Consider the following 20,443-nt stretch of genomic DNA (forward strand, 5'->3'; position numbering starts at 1 on the left):
AGTTTCTTTTTTCAGATAAAAATTTTCTCATTTTTGGTAATTTTATTGGAAGGAAAAGATGTAGTTAACATCATTTCGTTTTATATTAATTGGTGTTTGAATTTTTTAATCTATTACAGATTTTTTTGCACATTTCATTTTTTTCTACTGAAATTAGTAATTGTTTTTCTTTCACTTTTTTCAATTGATTGCTAAAACTTAAATTTTTCATTAAAATTAGCTGGTAATAAATGAAATATTGAAAAATGAGATAATAAATGTTAATTACCGAACTAATTTATTGGAATATTAAAATTTATTTGCAATAATTTTAGTTTCATTCTTTAAGAACTACATTTGAACAATTTTTTTTTTTTTTTTTTATACTTTCCTTTCGTTTCTACATACAAATATAACAAATTTCAATCAGTCATTGAGGGTTAAAACCAATAGTTATATTTTATTAAGATAACTATGAGAGAATAAAATAATGATTCGAAATCGCTGTTGTTTGAAAAACGAGAATCTTTAAATTTCATTTAAATTTTGAGTAATGGAAAAATTGGAATTGTTTACCATTACTTTAGTCGAATATCACTTATTTAAATCTTTATTTGATTTAATTAGATTCAGATGTTTAATCAAAGGAACGGTTCCGCACAATCTTTTTATTTTGCAAATTTATGACATTATTAATTTTCGTATTATAAATATTTTATGATATTTATCCATAATGGTTGAATATTTTAAAAAATTAAAAAAAAATGTGCTCATGAAAAGTTGAATTTAATTTGAAAAAAAAAAAGCAAGAAAGCCAAGGCTTTATCTGGCTTTGAATTATCAAATTAATAGAACAGACTTAGTTAATTTATTAGTAAATAAAAATCTGATATGATTTTAGCTTGCTAATATTTAAAAAAAAAAGAAAGAAAGAGAGAAATGATTTCTTTTGAATCAATAAAAAGAAAACAGTTTAGCATTTTTTTTAATCAGTAATTTTTAACAGCAAAAATTAAAATTGCTTAATAGGGCTACAAATAGCACTAAGAAGTCTAAAAAATGATAAAATTTTATCTATTGCTATTAGCTAGGAGATATATGTGTAATAGTAAATGCTTAATTATAATTATTGATAGCATTTAGGGCCCAACATCGTTGTTCATATTCAGCGAGGATAATATCATTCGACGAAATGCTCGAGCTATCATTGAATGGGGACCCTTCGAATATTTCATCCTTCTTACTATCATCGGAAATTGTGTGGTACTTGCGCTCGAGCAACATCTTCCAAAAAATGATAAAATGCCACTTGCTGAAATGTTGGTTAGTAGTAAAATTTATTATATTTATTTTTTCAATTGTTCAATCCCAAAAAATTTTATAAAAGTTGTAAGAAAAAAGATTTTTATAAAAGAAAAAATTCTTTATTTATAAAAATTTATGCTTTTCAAAAAATAAAAAAAAAAAAGTTGCAAATTTTTTGATATTTATATTTTTAAACGATTAATCTAAAGAAAGGTCGTTAAAATTTAATATAGATTTATGGTTTTAAAATCAAGAGAAAAATTTTTTTTAATTGATTAATTTTAAAAAATTTTATAAAAATTGTAAGAAAAATTTATAAAAAAATCTCAATTCATAAAAATTTGTAAGATTTTTGATATTTATACAATTGCAAAAAAAAATCATAAAATTTTTAATATTTATATTTTTAAATGATTAATTCTAAGAAAGTTTGCTGAAATTTTATAGAAATTTATACTTTTAAAATCAAAAAAAAATTTTTGCAAAAAACAAGCTTTACAAAATAAAAAAGAAAAAATTACAATATATATATATATATATATAAAATTAATCTTAGGAAATTCTAAAGCTTTCTAATCTCTATTTCTGAAGAATTAATTCTAAAAAAGTATGATATATTGATAAATAATAAATTACATAAAAATTCTAACGTTTAAGTATATCTTATTGATTGGTTTCTTTCTATTTTTGTATTTTCAATTATACTATTATTGATTGTTAACCTTTTTAAAATTATTATAAAGACTTTGGACTTTTACCTTTTAACCTCTCAAAAAGGAAAAACACATTAAAAACAAATTATTGATTAAAAAAAAAAAAAAGAAAACGAGATATAATCTTTCATACTTTTAAGATTATTTGATGATAAAGAAAGTGAGCTATCACTAAAAATATGAATTTTTTTGGTTTAACAAATAATTTTCTTTAATACAAAATATCAAAAAAAAAAAAATCAATTCTTTTGGATTTTTCGTTTTTTTTCCATTTCATAAATGGATGTTTAATGCAAAGAAAAATTAAGATTAAATTAAAAAGAAGAGAAAAAAAGAACATTTTCTAATAGTTATGCTATATGAAAATTCTATCAAATTAATAAGTAAATAACTTTATTCCGAGCAATTTTCTCATCTTCCTTAATTATTAATCAATAATCATTTAATTATTTCATTTCTCTTTCTCTTTCCCCGCGTTCTCGTTGCAACAAATAATATAATGGGAAATACACACTGCAGTTTTTCCTATTAAATTTTTTTTTTTTTTTTTTTTTCATTAATATCTGTTAATTTACAATTAACAAGTGAATGAAATAAAATAAAGTAATTTAATTCATAATTGTATATTTATTAAATATAAATAAATAAATGAAAAAAAAAAAAAAACAATGCAAGAAGGAATACCGTGACTATTTATTATTTTGATTATTAATGAAACAAATAATTGAAGAAGAGAATGGTAGAAATATTTGTAAAATGAAGTAAACAAATTTTGTTTTCTTTTTTTCTTTTCTCATTTTTTTAGAACAAAAATGAGAAAGGAAAATTTTGAATAATCTGAATTTTTGAAATATTGAGAATTATATAATGGTATACAACTTTGTCTCTGTTTTTCATCCTTTTTTTATGAGAGATGAGTAGATTTTTATAAATAAAGTATAAAAAGAAAAAATTGTTGATATAAATATATATACAAAATATATATACTATTGCTGATATAAATATATATACAATATGATAGTAATAAAGTTTACTGAGATTTTTTAAAAAATTCGTCTAGAAAAACAAATTACGTTTATGTTGTGCAATTTAATTTAATCAAATTAATTTCTTAAAAATACGTATTGCTTATGCATTTAAATGCAATTAATCGAATAATCACAGTTTCATATGAATAATAGAATACTTTAAAAGGATTGCGAGAAATTTTTTTTTTTTGATTTTTTTCACTGAGATCAATGTGTATCTCATCATTTCGTTTATATTTAATTTTTTTTTTTCAATTTGATTTTATTTTTTGTGAAAAAATTTGAAAATTCACTCATATTATTATGCATTCTTTTTTCTTTTATTTCATCGAAATATGACAATTTTTGAAGTTTTTTGCCAAATTTTTGAAATGGGATGCTTATTTAGTTATGAAATGGAAAAATTGGGAAAGAATTTTGTTATTATTTTTTAATTTTCTTTTTTTTTGTAAATTTCAGATAAATTCTTTGAAATTTTCACTTCTCATTTTACTTTCAAAATGCATCTTTTACGTGTTAAGTATGAATTGTGAAATTTTTGGATGTTTCAGTTTAACTGCATTATATATATATTCTTAAAATCGAAAAAAAAAAAAGAAAATTCGAATTTTCATTTTCTCGGGAATCTCTTGGGAAAATGTTCATGACTTCACGGGTAAGAAATGAAAGATTTGAGGATTTGATGACGAAAGAGAAAAGTTTGTTCAAAATAAACATCAATGTGCATTAGAAATTATAACCATATCCGATTCATTAGTGTATAACTTGAAAGAAGAGAGAGAGGGGAAGAGAGAGAAAAAAGGAGAAAGGGCAAAAGAGAGAGAAAGAAATGCCCACAAAATTTATCGATTTGCATATTTTGTGCATATTTTGAAAATACTTGAAAATATGTAAAATGAATAATTATCTGTAAACGAAGATGTTGCATGAAATAAGTTGAATAGCTGATAAACTGATCATTTTATGACCAATTTACTTTTTTCCACGTAATACGTCATTTACAGGTAAATTATAGTAATATTTTTTCTTTTCGGAAATTTCTTTTTTCTTAGTGAGAAATTCGAAACAAACAAATGCAAAAGGTAGTAAAAGAATAGTGAAAGAAGGGAATGGAAAATGTCAAAAATATTAATTTCATTAAAATTTTTATTTACCTTAATGAATTATTTCAATTTATAATTTAGTATAAAGCACAAATTGTAATATTAAGTTTGAAATGAATGTTAATTTTATTTTTATTAATTATTTTTTTAATCGTCATTTTATTGGTTTATTTACAAAATATCATTTCATCAGGTTGAACAAAGAGAAGAAAACATAGCAAAAAGTCAATGTTCAAAAAGAAATAAAAAAGTAAAATTTCGGTTCGATCAGTAATTTAGGCTCATTTTTTTAAAGGTTATTTAGTAAAGCTTTCTATTAAATGAATTTTACATCTGTCTAAATAGAATGTTTAAGTTGATATTACTATTTATGATGATTGCATGAAGTAGTAAAACAAAAATAAGAATAATCAAGCTAAGGAAATTTAATATTTAAAACTATGCTAATCTATAAATTATTCAAGAGATTTGCTTTGAAAGAAAAGAGAATGGTAAGGAAAAAGAGTGGGAAGAAAAAAAAAGCTAAAAAATAAGCGATAAACATAGTTAATTACTTATAGATGCAATACAGCAATATTATATAATAATCTATAATAAATTAATAATGTGCTTGATTTGAAAAATAATGAAAAAAAAAAAAATTCTGAAAAAAATTGAAAGTCGAAAGTTTATAAATAAAATCAAATTTGGGGCAAATTATTTGATCATTACTTTCTTTATTGTAGCTCATATCAAAGTTCATATTTTTTCGGAAGAAGAGAAAAAAGCGTTTTAAATTATAGAACTAGAATTTGAATGTAAAAAAATTCGAAAGTTATTCAGATTATTTGATTATAATTGTAATTGTGATTTGTAATTTTGCTTAATTCTCTACAAATTAAGGATTAAAGTTTTTTTGCTACACAAAAATTGATAAAATACGAAGTTGGTAGTGCTAATATAGGAAATAAAATTGCAGAAGGAAAGGAAGGAATAAGAAAGAGAGGGAAAGAAAAGGTAAAGGGGTGGAAGAAAGAAAGGAAGCAATGAGAGTAATGCTGAAGGAATATACTGAAGAAAAAAATCGTTAAAATTTTTCTCGGTCAAATTTTAATTTTATAATTTAAGCTTTAATTTTAAAGTATTTGCTCACTGTAGAAAATGAACTGACTGTTTCGATAATTATAGTATAATGTATTAAAATAGAAATTAAACCAAAAGCTGAAATTCATTTTATTTTGATACGCCCATTTTAGATTTTAATATATTGAAGAAAAGTTTTTAATTCTAAGTAAATTTGTTAATCCAGTTCAAAAACTATGGTGTGGACTACAAAATTCATAAATAAGAGTTAACTCATATTCCCAAATTCAACAAAAATGAAAAAAAAAAAAAAAGAGAACTGCGAAAATTATTCAATGAACACTGCTAAACTCGCATTAAATTATATTTCATTTGATCAATTTGCTAGTTAGTCTATAAAATTATGCCGTTATGGCATAAGTGATGAAATGACCATAATAAAAATCATTTAACGATCATTTTAATCTAACTTTACATTAATTAATTCTATTTATGGCATTTATTACACAATTCATTCATTTTTTTTTCAATAAAAATACATATTTTATTTGAATTTCACGGAATATATTCTCTCCATAGATTGCTATTTAATTTTATTTGTTTTATTCAAATTTTGCGTGCATTTTCATACATTTTTTTCAACAAATTATCAAAGTTTTGTCGATTTCAATAAACTATTTAAAGTTTCGTTTTTCCTACAATTTTTATTCTCATTGTTTTTTTGCAATTTTTTGAATTTTTTTTTCTTTTATAATTCTTTAAAAATTTCTTTTTTTTGTCGCTAATTTGATAGTGATAGGAATGAAAACGAAGAAAGAAGAAGAAAAGAAAATTTTGATTTCTTACATCTTGGAAATGGAGACAGAAAAAAGTTTGCAGCTGATTTTTATGATTGATTATTTTTAAATTAATAATTTTTAACATAAATAATTGGAATAATTCTTTCTATTTCAAATAACATCAAAATTGTATCGTAAAAAGTTGTAAAATGCAATGGGAAAAAATTTATTTATTTGAAATGCGGCACTTTTTTCGGTTTAAAGTTAAATTCGTTTGGATGGATAAAAGGTGAAGTGGATAAGAAATGAAAATTCTATTTTTTTTTTTTTCATTAAAATAATTTTTTTCCTCATAACATATTATCAGGTAAGGTGAGAAACGAAATTCTATTAGATGGGCTGAAAAATTTTTTTTTTCTTTTGAAAAATGAAGAGTATTTTTTTTTTTTTTGTTTCATTTTTTTCCTGAATGTAAACGTTAACTAATAAATTAGTAGCAAATATAAACATTAAATGATGAATGCTCAAAAAAAAGACCAATTTTGGAAAGGAATTACAAAATTTTATTTCATTTTCTATCTACAAGTAAATTACTGGATTAAAAAATTTAAAACTTACTGTAGCAGCTAAATATATTCAGAATGTGATTTATCAACAAATTTTGATTTCAACTGCATATTGCAATTTTATTGATTGTAATTTCAAATTTGTAAAATTTTGATCGTAATTTTAAAAAATTTCTATCAGAACTATTCAACTATTATATCGCTTATCAGATGATTATTCAACTTATATTAAGCTTTTTTTTTTTTTAAACTTGATATGATTTCTAGAAAACACTACTTATAAAATCAATCAAACTATTATGTCGTATTTATAAAAAAAAAAATAAAGTAATATATACTCCCAATCATTATCATTTAGATAGCTTTCTTCTATCAGTTCAATTCTTTTTTTATTTTGTAGGAACATACGGAACCATATTTCATGGGCATTTTTTGTTTTGAATTTTTATTAAAAGTAATAGCATTTGGATTTGTCCTTCATAAAGGATCATACCTCCGTTCAGGATGGAATATCATGGATTTTATTGTTGTTGCTTCCGGGTAAGTGCATTGCTAACGTTTATTTTATATCACTTTATTACCTTTAAACTGAATTTATTCACCATTTATATAAACATTTACTACAGTTAAAAAAAATTCTATAACTAATTTTTCTAAAAAATTAGTGTTGTGATAGAAAAGATTAAACTAAAAAAGAAGAAAAAGTGATAAAGAAGGAAATCTGATATCATTAATTATTGTTCTCAGAAAATTAGTAATTTTTCAATTAATATAACGCTAATCATTTATATAAGATTACCTTAATAGATATTCAAATAACTAAAGGTAATTTTAGAGTAGTAACAATGATGCCTTTTACATCATCGGATGGCGAAGGCCGAGGTTCGGTGGATTTAAGGACACTTCGTGCTGTTCGTGTTCTCAGGCCACTGAAACTTGTCTCCGGTATACCAAGTAATCTTTCACATTCTTATTTGTAGCAATTATAAATGATTTAACTCTAATCGAAATAGTATTATAAAAGTAAACATTTTAGCATATGTAAAAAACAATTATAATATACATTTGCATTCATTTTGCATAATTCAATTTTTTTTCTGTATTTTTTACAAATATAATTTTAAAATGACCAGAAATTTTAATCGCTGTGATTTTAACTTGTTAAAATTTTTGATTATAATTTGAAATTTTCGCAGTTTTGACCTATATGACTTACTTCAAATTCAGTCATAAAACTAGCTTTTGTCGCATTAATAATTATAAATTAAAATGCTTAAATTTTAAGTTTTATTCATTCTTTCTTTAAAAAAAAGTAGTTACTATTGCATTTTTACAGGTTTACAAGTAGTTTTAAAATCAATACTGTATGCGATGGCGCCATTGTTGCAAATTGGCTTATTAGTCTTATTTGCTATCGTTATATTTGCAATTATTGGATTAGAATTTTATTCCGGTATATTCCATTCCGCATGTTATAATGCACATGGTGAAATTGAAAATCTTAGTGATCGTCCATTTCCATGGTTAATTCTTAAAAAAATTTTTTTAGTTTTTTGATTTTGTTAAATTTAACTTTTTTACTTCATAAAAAGTCCTTCATAAAAAGATCGAATATATATAGCTAAATAAATTAGTACAAATTTTTTCAAAAAGATTGACTTGATATTTATTAATCAAAGTAAATATTATTTGAAATTGCTTCTTCAAATGTGTTAGTTACGACAGGTTAAATTAGTTCTGAAAATATTCAACTCTTTTTTATATCATGAAATTATCATTAAATAATAATAAATTATAGCTCGAATAAATCAGCAGCAACGGGTGCATATAATTGTGAGGTTGAGGGTACAGTATGCCTTACTCAATGGATTGGACCTAATTATGGTATCACTTCATTTGATAATATTGCATTTGCTATGATTACTGTATTTCAGTGTATTACTATGGAGGGATGGACCACTGTAATGTATTATGTTAGTTGTTTGATTTCTTAATTTTAATTTTTAACACTAATTTTGGATGCAATATTTTTTTTTTTTTTTTTGAATAGATTTATAAGAGTTAAATTCTTGTAGACCTAAAAGTAGAAATTCATGACTACTGTTACTGTATTTCGTGTTACTGTATACTTTGAATCCATTTCTGCATTTAACGATTTTATATCAATTTGTTGGTATTTTTTTGCATTTAAATCATAAATTTGATATAATAAAATTGTTAATGGGACCGTACTCCACAACAGTTTGATCAGTTGGCAGGATCAAATTTTTAACTTAATTTTAATACAGTTTTAATTTTATCCCAAATGCAACAAATTTTGTCCATATGTTGCAAGCAAATTGATGTTGTCCGTATGCTTAAATTTTATGCCAAATTTAGAAAAATAGTAGAAGAAATTTCTGTCATATTGCAATGCATATTTTAATGTTTCTTATTATAAATTTAAAAAAAATGTTAGTACATTTGAAAAAAAAAAGAATTAAAAAAAATCTTTTACATTTACAAACAAGAATTTAATTCGATTTGCTGAGATTCCTCATACGATCGGTATATAATTTCAAATTACAATATTATGTTATATAAAGGCGATCATTTTAATAATTTAAAAATTAAGTTTTAACCGAAAAAAAAACAATTTATTTTCAGACAAATGATTCACTTGGTAGTACCTATAATTGGGCTTATTTTATACCTCTAATTGTTCTTGGTTCTTTTTTTATGCTCAATTTGGTCCTTGGTGTCCTGTCCGGGTAAATTTGCTTTCCAAATATATTATACTAACATATAATTAATCTCCATTCTCGATGAAAAAATATTTAAATCATGTTAATAATGATAATGTTAGCATTTGTTAAAATAAATAAGCTACTTACTATGATAGCACATTAAAACAGACAGTTTTTCTTTCCTGTCTGTCTAACTTTATTTTCGAATATTCAAAAAATAAGTTCCATAGTGCCTTGATGCAAAACTATCGCTTATTTATGTAACTTCATCACATGGAAAGTGTTTTCTTACAATAATGAGAAATTTTTTTTATTTATTTGAAAATTTTTTCATTTCTGTGTTAATTTCAAAAAATAATATATGAAAATTGCAAAAAATGAAAATCTGAGATTGAAAAATAATTCTATTACATATATGAAACAATTTTTAATTACTTAGTTGTTTCAGGATTGTCTAGTGTTTATTATATATATTTAAGTCATTAGTATTACGTAACATACGTAACCAAAATTTAATTCCTTTCTCTTAATAGTACATATTTTTCGTCACTTTATTTTTCTTTATATATATATATTTTTTTTATATTTTTTCTTTTAACTTTTTTTTTATTTAATTTCCATGTTAAAATTCTTTCTCTCACAACTTTCAATTTTCATAATTTCGGTATAATCACATTAATGCAATAATTTAAATTTTCACATTTACTGCTGCAAACAGCATTATAACATATACAATATTAATTTCTACATTGATTTTAGAAAGAAACGTTTATCTTTCTCATCTATCAATTTTACATTTAATTGTTACGTCTTATTACCTTATGTCATCAAATTACTACGTTACGTCAAGCTAAAGTTAACAGTTTGAAAAATATAAAATATTTTTGACTGTAAGGAATTTGACTAAATGCTACAACATTTTTGGAAAGAAGTGAAATGCACTAAATGGCTATTTTTCTTCTAGAAACCATCAAAGTTTTCTTTTTTAAAAAAAGAAATAAAATCGTAAAATTCAATTTGAACATTTGAATTAGGAAATTCTTTTTTTTAATAATTTAAGTAATGCAATTTAGTTTACATATAGTGACTACCGAATTGCAGTGAATTTGCGAAAGAACGTGAAAGAGTTGAGAATCGTCGAGAATTTCTAAAATTACGTAGACAACAACAAATTGAGCGTGAATTAAACGGTTATCTAGAATGGATTTTAACCGCTGAAGAGGTGATTTTAAAAGAGGAACGAACAACGGAAGAAGAAAAAGCAGCTATTATGGAAGGTTTAATTTATAGGAATAAATTCAAATATATATACAATTAAATTTTGAAAATGAAAAAAAAAAAACAAAAGTAAAATATGCCATATGTTATCAGTTAAATATCAACAATAAAAACTTTAGAAATTACATTCATTTCATATGTATTATTATTTATATATCTTTAATTAATAAAAGTTAACCAAAAAAATTTAATTATATCATTAATAAATGATTTAATAGTGAAAAATATATTTAAAAAGATATGTTAAAAATGATTTATTTTATTATAGCACGACGACGAACTGCGGCGAAAAAATTGAAGCAAGCAAATAAGCGGCAAAGTACTGAAACAGAAGAGGACATTGAGGAAGAAGATGAAGATGAGGATGATTATCTAAATGAAGAAAGTGAAGGTATTGTTGTATCAATTCGAAATAGATTAAATTTTGCACAAGTTTTATTCTATATTTTTGATTTTCTAACAATTTTGCAAAATGAAGTCACTTACTTACTATTATGTGCTTATATTTATCCAATAAAATTTCAAAAATTAAGTTTGTCTAATGGGCATATATTTAACCTAACGATAAGTATACAAAAATTTAAAGCAAAAGTAAAAATTGAATGTGATTAAGGTAAAAGAGCAAAACGAACTTTTTGGGGATCAATATGCAAAAAGGTGCGACATATGAGGTCTGAAATTTGATTGCATTAAAATATAAAACTTTTTTAGTAGAAAATGTTAGAATAACTTAGCGTAATTTATGCTTAGATGATAGAGATATAATTTAAACGAGCTGAGATCATGATTAAATCGTTCTCCGGAAATGAGTTTTTGTTAAAACGAAAATTATCTCAAATACATTTGTTTGTAAATACACAATTTAATTGATACAATTACGATAATCGAGAAATTAAACAGGATAAGATATAAAAATGAGAGGGATATTATAGAAAGTTCAAAATTGATTCGAATAAAAAATTTTCCAACCATCTATGTGTAAGAATTTCGAACTAGAATTAAACATTGATAATTTCGATTCCATACTTTTAAATGTAAGTTGAAATTCCAATACAGTGAAGTTTGCTCATATAGGTGAACTAAAAGTCTTCTTAATAAAATGCAATTTTGAAGGGTTCAAATGCGACTTATTGTAAAAAGTCAGGTGTTTTATTGGCTTGTTATAACATTAGTCTTTCTCAATACTGCCTGCGTTGCTTCAGAGCATTACGGTCAACCGGAATGGTTTACGGAATTTCTAAGTATGTCTATTGATGATCTAACATTTTACTACCTTATAATTTTATAAGTTTGAAAAATTCAATTTTGATTCCTTTACGCTATTTTAAGATATGATAGCTAACAGCATTAAAGTGCTCAAAAATATATTATTAAGAAATTTACAGGAAAAAGTTACTTTTATTAACAAATATTTCTCCTTTTTTTAAATAAAACGATTGAAATTGAAATTAATTTTAACTTGACTTATTTTTTTTTTGACTTATTATTTTTTGCAATATTTATCAAAACTTAAAATAAACTGTCTAATTAAAAAAAGTATTTGATACTAAAAATTTTCAAATAAAAATAAAAAGAATTTGGCATTAGTAACCAGTAAGTGGAAATGTCTGCTGAAGCTACTGTTTACTTCATTGGCGCAAATATTTTAAATTGTTGCAGAATACGCAGAATATGTATTTTCGGGGATATTTATATGTGAAATGCTAATGAAACTATTTGCAATGGGTCATCGTGTTTATTTTGCATCAAAATTTAATCGTTTCGATTGCATTGTTATTGTGGGCAGTGCTTTTGAAGTAATTTGGGCAGAATTAAAGGGTGGCTCCTTTGGTATTTCCGTACTTCGAGCCTTACGACTACTGCGCATCTTTAAGCTCACTTCGTAAGCACTTTTGTCATATGTATCTTATTTTTAAAAATAGTTAGAAAATGTTGTACACTTTTAATGTACGAAAAAAAAAAAAAAAATCGGAAGTAATTTTTTCCATATATCTTACTATATCCATCAATATACATTAATATTTTAATATGGAAATGTCATGTAGAATAAAACCTTAATTTTTAATGCATTTAGCATACGTACTAATGAGTAAAGTATTAGGTATTACTTATTAATTTATCCAGGTACTGGGTATCATTACGTAACCTTGTACGTTCACTTATGAATTCAATGCGTTCTATCCTCTCACTATTATTCCTTCTATTCTTATTCATTCTTATTTTTGCCTTATTGGGTATGCAACTATTCGGCGGAAAGTAAGCACTTTTTATTAAAAGTTAATTTTATTATGACAAAAAAAAAAAAAAAAATGCCAATAAAAGAATACTGCTGATTATCTTTATAAGTCTATTAGAATATTACTTAATTGAACACCGACTCACATGACCATGGTTTAAGAGATAAGGCACGTAATCTTAGTAAAAAGATAAATCAAGTGACCTGGCCAAAAGATAAAGCACATGATTTTAGTTAAGAGCACGTGGTCTCGATCAATATATAGACCGTGTGATTTTAGTCAGGAAAAAAATTACGTGACCTCGATCAAAAGATAAAGCACATTATTTTAGTTGATAGGTAAAGGACGTCATCCTGGAATAAACCACGTGGTCTTAGTCAAGAGATAAGTCACGTGATCTTGGCTTTTATTTGCATTTACTACGAAGATATAATACATAATACATTTTGGGACGATATGAAAATTATCAACATATTGTTAAGTCCCTGAAGTTGTTACTTTTCCAGTGTAAAGTAATTACTTTAAACATTTTTCAAAACTGGAAAAAATAAAATTTTTATAAAGAATAACTTGTTATCATCTTTTCTAAATTTCAGATTTAGTTTTCCGTCCGGACATCCCTATACTCATTTTGATACGTTTCCGGTGGCCTTAATTACAGTCTTCCAGGTCTTAATAATACGATTATTTCAATGGAATTTAGTATACAGTTCATTTAACAATTAATCACTCAATAGTAACATCATATATTTAATTTTTATTCATTTCTTTCAATCAACTAATAGTCAAAAAATTTAATTCTTCTAAATTTATCAAATATTTATGCTTTAAAATGCATCATGAATAGTGTGACAACAATTAAAATTACTATCGATGCAAAGATATGAAATTTAAAATATCAGAATTTAACTGAATGATAACATATTCTTCTAAGAATAAAATATTGATTAATACCAGCTAATAGAAGAAAAACCAAGAAAAATAAAATAAAAAGTATGGCTGACATAAAATTTATCTAATTAATTACCTTTCATTCCCTACAAATTTTGCTATTTTTTAATTTTAAAACAGTAGCTAACTTTTTTATGCCTGTATTTTTGATGAAATAAATTAATAAATGAGCAAATATGCAAATTCCGGGTAAATAATTAAAGGCAGTAAAAAGAAAAATTTCAGATATTAACCGGAGAGGATTGGAATGAAGTAATGTATTTAGCAATTGAATCACAGGGTGGTATATATGGTGGCGGTATGGTATATTGCATATATTTCATTGTGCTCGTACTTTTTGGCAATTGTAAGTGAATAAATTTTCAAATTTGAAATTATGAAATTTTTTAGAATTCTAATAAAAATGAAATTTCTTTGATGATTTCACGAAAAAATGAAAAATTTTGAACTTACTTTATAGACACACTGCTAAATGTTTTCTTGGCTATCGCTGTGGATAATTTAGCAAATGCGCAAGAATTAACAGCAGCTGAGGAAGCGGATGAACGAGCTAACGAGTTGCCGGATGATTCGGAAAGTCTTGATGAACAGGTTTATTATTAAAACATAATTAACATCGATGCAAATGCTTCATGCAAACTAAACATTCCCATACCATAACTGATAATCTGTAATTATTGGCATTTGCGCCTACATAAGGGTAATAAGTGAAGCATTAAGCAAGATGAAATCAACTGAATAGAAGTCAAATCAATTGGACAATATGATTACGTAATCTTCAAAGTTTACGTAAGTCAGTGACTAGGGTTTAATATACCTTCTATTTTTATTATTAGTGTTATTAATTCCCTTTCCTATAGTTCCTATAGTACCTATCAATTGCCCTTTGGTTATTTTCTCATAATCACCTCTCTCTCTCTCTCTTTACGCATATATTGTACATTAAAGTATTTCTAAAACTGTCAAATATCATATTAATTATGAAAATTCTAGGATAGTGAACAATGCGCCATCGATATGGAAGGTAAAGCAGATGGGAATATATTGGAAATGCAACATGAAATAGATGGTATTACTTTCTTTTTTATTTCAATACTAATTATAATGTTACAAATTGAACTATTAATATTTACTTAATTTGTTTTCGAATTTTGAATTTACTTTTTAAATTTTTATCATTTGTTAACAACAACAATGGTATTAATGTATACCTATCTTATTATAACATTAGAAAATTTTAATTAGACATATATAATATTAATTAATATTTATATTATAATAAATATTTTTAGAGGAGTATGAAGAAGAAGAGAGTCCCTTTGGTGGTCCACGACCAATTGTACCATTCTCTTCAATGTTTATTTTTTCATCAACAAATCCGTAAATTTTTACATATCATTTCAATTTGAAATTTCAACTTTTTAATTTTTTTTTTTAAATTGTCAGTTAATTTTTAGTGTTAAGCAAAAATTCTATAATAATTAATTCTTAATAATTTAACATAGCATTATTTTTAAAAAATGCTTGCTAATTTCTTCAACTTCTTTGTTATTTTTAAGATTTTGTCTATAATTTTGTCAATTAAAATTTATAGGTTTCGTGTATTGGTACATTCAGTGGTATCAACGAAATATTTCGAAATGTTAGTAATGGGCGTAATATGCTTTTCCAGTATAGCACTTTCAGCGGAAGATCCAGTCGATGAGGATGCTCCGAGAAATAAAGTGCTTCAATACATGGATTACTGCTTTACGGGTGTTTTTGCTTTGGAAATGTGCCTTAAAGTAGGATTTCTTTTTTTTTAAACTTTATTTATAACTTCAAATAGAGTTAAACTAACTTCAATAGGGTCAAAATTTTAATTTTTATTAATAATCTAAGCAATTCGCTTTTTCTTTTTTCTATTATCATATAAAATTTTATGGTATCTTAAGCTTATTTTCTTATAAAGTTTAAAAAATTATGCATTCAATCTAATTGGTCTTATTTATATTAATAATAACACTACTTAATTGATATGTTAATTAATAACAACAAATAACCTTTGTTAACTTATTAAGAATTCAAATATTTTAGTTAATAGACCAAGGAGTATTACTACATCCAGGCTCATATTGTCGTGATTTTTGGAATTTACTTGATGGTATTGTCGTCTTCTGTGCTCTTGTTGCTTTTTCATTTGCGTAAGCTTTTTGTTTATTATAACTGTCAACATTTAATTGTTTTCTTTTTTTTCTTTTTTCTTTTTTTTCTTTTTAAAGTTTATATATTTTTGAAACAAAATTCAACTATTAGACCGGGAAGTAATTTCAAAAAAAAAAAAAAGAAAAACAATTTTATTTCTAAGTTAAAATTTCAGTGGAGCTGAGGGTTCAGCTGGCAAAAATTTGAATACTATCAAATCATTAAGAGTATTACGTGTTTTAAGGCCACTTAAAACGATCAAACGAATACCTAAATTAAAGGTTGTAAATATGCTTTTTGAATTTTCAATTTTTAATATTCAAAAAAAGGAAATTATATTTTATATATATGTAAAATTATATTTTTTATATATAAAAAAATTATAAAAAAGAAACTATATTTTTAAAAAAAATATAAAAATTTTATTTATATTCAAAGATATCGAGCGATATGTTTTTAATTTAAAAGAAAAAGCATACAAATCCAATAATGTTAGTATATCATTTATACTTAGCGAAATCTATAAAATGATACATATGAAGAAAGTTCATAATTAAAATACAGGTAAATAAAGAGAGAGAAAAAAAAAAACCTAATATTATCATAAAAATGAAACTATTTCTACATGATGCGAGAAATACTGATTTAATTTACAGGCAGTGTTCGATTGTGTAGTAAATTCGCTTAAAAATGTATTCAATATTCTTATCGTTTACATTTTATTTCAATTTATCTTTGGTGTAATAGCAGTACAACTATTCAAAGGGAAATTTTTCTATTGTACGGATAAAACGAAACGTTTCGCACGTGAATGTCACGGACAGTATTTTGTCTTTGAAAGTCCGGTAAATATTTCGCTTTTAATTTTTTGCTCTTTTTTTTTTTTTTTATTAATTGCTCATTAATATATGGAAAGGAGAAAAAAAAAGATAAAAATTTTATTTTTAAATATTTTTGATGATAACTTCAAATTATGAAATCAGTTATATAAGTAGGATAATATTAAGTGGATCGATAATAGTAAACATTATCAGTGATAAAAATGTATGAAAGAAATAATGTTGCGTAATTTAGTTTGATCAGTTAATAAAAAAAGGAAAGAGAAAGTAATGAATGAATTGAACATGTTATTAGCATGATATGCTTAAGAAATATTTTACTAAAATAAGTGTTTTAAAGGATAAGTGTTTTAAAGGATTAAATTCAATAAAAACTCATCGTTTATTATCACCATTACTTAATTACAGTAATAATAATTATTATTAGTTATTAGTTAATAAGTAAGCAATTTTTTCTTTTTTTTATAATTACAAAAGTAAAATAAAAATGCATCGAATGTTGGTACATTTATTATTTATTTATTTCTTGAAATGATAAGAGAGAAAGAGAAAGAATGTAAATTAAGTAGTTGTTGAAATGGAGATTCGACGTCGTAAATTATCATTCAAATTATTCCCGGAAATATCACCATGTGAATGTATTGCATGTGCAGTATTTGTACTAGCAAATAAGTGCTCAGATTCTGATTCAAATGTTTCTCGAAAGAATTCTCGATCACCAATTAGGGCATCAAATGTTTCATCCGGATATAGTGTAATCATAAGTATTGCTTCCGAGATAAATAATGGTATTCCAATCTTTATTGATAATATCAAAAATGAAATATCTTCTCCGGAATACCTAAATAATATGTTTGTAAAAAAAGTGGTAATAATAATAATAATAATAATAATGAATGAGCAATAATAGCACAATAATATTATAGATTAAATTTCTTAAGTTTAATTAACATATGTAAATTAATTTGAGAAATGTTTGAATTTATATAGTGTTTATGAAAATGGAATTTACTGAAAACCATGGGATATTGTTTAGAATTAAAATGATGTGTTGAAATAAAACACTTTGTAGCAATTCCGATGAAAATTGCATTTACAACAATACACCCAGCAATGAATCGTGATAATTGATTGGTTATCATAACGGATCCGGAAAGCTACCACTTTTTAGAAGTCAATCATAAGAAACTATTTAATAAATTGAAATTCTCACTTTTATATTCGATTATGAATGTTTAATTTATTTGAATGTTTGATAATATTTGGAATTATTTATTTCAGGATGATTTGCCGCATGTTGAAACACGTGAATGGCGTTTACGTCCATTTAATTATGATAATACAGTGAATGCAATGTTAACATTATTTGTTGTTACAACAGGAGAAGGATGGCCAAGTATTCGGCAAAATTCGATGGATACTACCGAAGAAGATGAAGGACCATTACCATTTTATAGAGTCGAGGTAAAGTTATACTTATGGATGACGAGTTAAAGTCTATTAGAAATGTTTAGAATTAAAATCAGTTCTAAATTAAAAATTGATTTTCCATTTTGAATATCTTTAAAATATTTCGAATATTTGCTAAAAAAAAATTTTTTTTTCTATGATTTATTTCAGTGGAAGTTTAAGGTCATCTAAGGAAAAAAGGAAATTATACAAAAATTACAGAAAATGGAATAAATATAGCATTAAGCAGTAGCACTTAAATATTTCTAAAAATTTTGATTTTCACTTCACATCATTCTATAATGCTTATTTAACTGATTTAATTGAATATGTTTGTATATTTATGCATATTTTATTTAAAATGAATTTATTTATTAATTACTCATGAACTAAAAATGAACCCTTTTTCATAGACTTTTTTTATTTTCACTTGCCTTCGTTAATTTTGTTCATTTTTTCCTTACTTATTCAATTATTTGTATTGTTTTGCAGACTGAATTTAATTATTTTCATTCATTTCATGTTGTATAATAAAATAATTTTACAGATGGCACTATTTTATGTTATGTTTTTCATCGTATTTCCATTTTTCTTCGTAAATATCTTTGTTGCATTGATTATTATCACATTTCAAGAGCAAGGTGAAGCAGAACTTTCAGAAGGTGATCTAGATAAGAACCAGGTAAGTCAAATGTCTTGTTCTTTGATAAATTTGGTCCTCATAACTAACTAAATTTAAATGTAAAATTTCCAGGAAATTTTTTTTTTCTGGGAATTTAACTATAACAATATTTAGATCCGAATTATTTCCAACATTTTCTCGCAAAAAGTTGTTCCATAGCAATTATTTAATTAATACGAAATTAATTTTATAAAACATAGATGATTTATATTAACAAGTTTAGATGATTTTACATATATTACGGGTGTATATTAAGTTAAACTTTTAATATAGCAAAATTGGTTTTCTAATTAACTATATATTATTATTATTATTCATGATAAATTTACAACAACAGCTATTAATTTAACTAACATTTATTCAAGTTAATCATAAAACTGTCAGAAATTAAATGAACGAATTACTAATTATTATAATTTAATTTTTTTTTTTTTTTTAAAAAAAAAGGTAAAAATATTTAGAAGCAATGTATTGATTTTGCGCTAAATGCTCGTCCACGATCATTATTTATGCCAGAAGATAAGAATTCGATGAAATATCGGATTTGGCGTCTTGTTACTTCAACTCCATTTGAATATTTCATTATGGCAATGATTTGTTGCAATACAATCATTTTAATGATGAAGGTTTTACTTCTCTCTTCGTTTTCACTCATTTTTACTTCTATATATATATCTTTCTCCCCCTTTCTTCCTCGGAGTAAATAAGAAATTGTTGTTAAATTATTTCGAAATATTTATTTAAATGTTAAAAAAAAGGTTTAGAAAATATTATTACAAAAAGAGAAAAAAATCATTCAACTAATAATTTATTGTAATTATGTAATTACTAGAATATTTCGTAACTATGTAATTACTAACATATTTATTTTTAAAAAGTTTGTTTTTTTATAAGAATGCTTTCATTTATCAAAATATTTTATATAAAATATTATTATTTTCCTCCCTAATGTTTGCTACAGTATTTAATATATCTAATCGAATATTTCAAATATTTGAAATTATTTGTTAAAAAAAGATTTTTTTTTTTGATTTTTATTTGACTTTGTTTTTGTTTTTTATATTTTCATTTATTATTATAGTTTCATGGAAATTCTGAATTTTACGAAAAAATTTTGCGTTTTTTTAATACGGCACTAACGGCAATATTTACAGTGGAATCAGTCTTGAAAATATTAGCGTTTGGTGTTCGAGTAAGTATGTTTAGCAACTTTTTTTCCTTAATCATTCTATTATTTTCAAAAAAAAAATTTTTTTTTTGTTAATAGAAGTTAAATAAACAACTTTTCTTTTTCATATTTTCAGAAAAGCAATATTTCCACTTTCTCTTTCTTTTTTTTTTAAAAAAAAAAAGAAAAATGAAAGGATTTCTTTGTGATATTTATAATTTGCATGTTAAAACTCTATAATTACGTTAATTATTTTTAAAATTAGTTTCTATTATTCACAAAATTTTGAAAATATTGAAATAAATATATAAACATATTTTTCCTGTGATAATTTATTAATTTATTTTATTCATTTATTTTATCAAAAATTATTCATCACAACTGCTATTTACTT

At 23.9% G+C, this 20,443-nt stretch overlaps 1 protein-coding gene across 2 annotated transcripts in view; it reads left to right on the top strand.

The window, feature by feature from the left end:
- The window catches only part of Bma-unc-2, a gene marked incomplete at both ends in the record, with an annotated part of 53,503 nt that overhangs the window by 23,939 nt on the left and 9,121 nt on the right, over positions 1-20,443 (top strand). For both annotated transcript variants that reach the window (XM_043074976.1, XM_043074977.1), the window contains 25 exons: positions 1,123-1,302; positions 6,936-7,075; positions 7,371-7,489; positions 7,872-8,058; positions 8,334-8,508; positions 9,182-9,285; positions 10,363-10,538; positions 10,808-10,930; positions 11,153-11,210; positions 11,653-11,780; positions 12,199-12,421; positions 12,664-12,795; positions 13,373-13,445; positions 13,953-14,073; positions 14,188-14,318; positions 14,721-14,796; positions 15,020-15,107; positions 15,322-15,511; positions 15,804-15,910; positions 16,087-16,192; positions 16,568-16,756; positions 18,032-18,214; positions 18,747-18,881; positions 19,343-19,507; positions 19,963-20,073. In XM_043074976.1, coding sequence (XP_042930910.1) covers positions 1,123-1,302; positions 6,936-7,075; positions 7,371-7,489; positions 7,872-8,058; positions 8,334-8,508; positions 9,182-9,285; positions 10,363-10,538; positions 10,808-10,930; positions 11,153-11,210; positions 11,653-11,780; positions 12,199-12,421; positions 12,664-12,795; positions 13,373-13,445; positions 13,953-14,073; positions 14,188-14,318; positions 14,721-14,796; positions 15,020-15,107; positions 15,322-15,511; positions 15,804-15,910; positions 16,087-16,192; positions 16,568-16,756; positions 18,032-18,214; positions 18,747-18,881; positions 19,343-19,507; positions 19,963-20,073 — 3,420 coding nt within the window. The remainder of the gene's footprint in view (positions 1-1,122; positions 1,303-6,935; positions 7,076-7,370; positions 7,490-7,871; positions 8,059-8,333; positions 8,509-9,181; positions 9,286-10,362; positions 10,539-10,807; positions 10,931-11,152; positions 11,211-11,652; positions 11,781-12,198; positions 12,422-12,663; positions 12,796-13,372; positions 13,446-13,952; positions 14,074-14,187; positions 14,319-14,720; positions 14,797-15,019; positions 15,108-15,321; positions 15,512-15,803; positions 15,911-16,086; positions 16,193-16,567; positions 16,757-18,031; positions 18,215-18,746; positions 18,882-19,342; positions 19,508-19,962; positions 20,074-20,443) is intronic.

This window comes from Brugia malayi, assembly GCF_000002995.4.
Source record: "Brugia malayi strain FR3 genome assembly, contig: Bm_v4_ChrX_scaffold_001, whole genome shotgun sequence".
In the NCBI taxonomy this organism is placed as follows: Eukaryota; Metazoa; Nematoda; class Chromadorea; order Rhabditida; family Onchocercidae; genus Brugia; species Brugia malayi.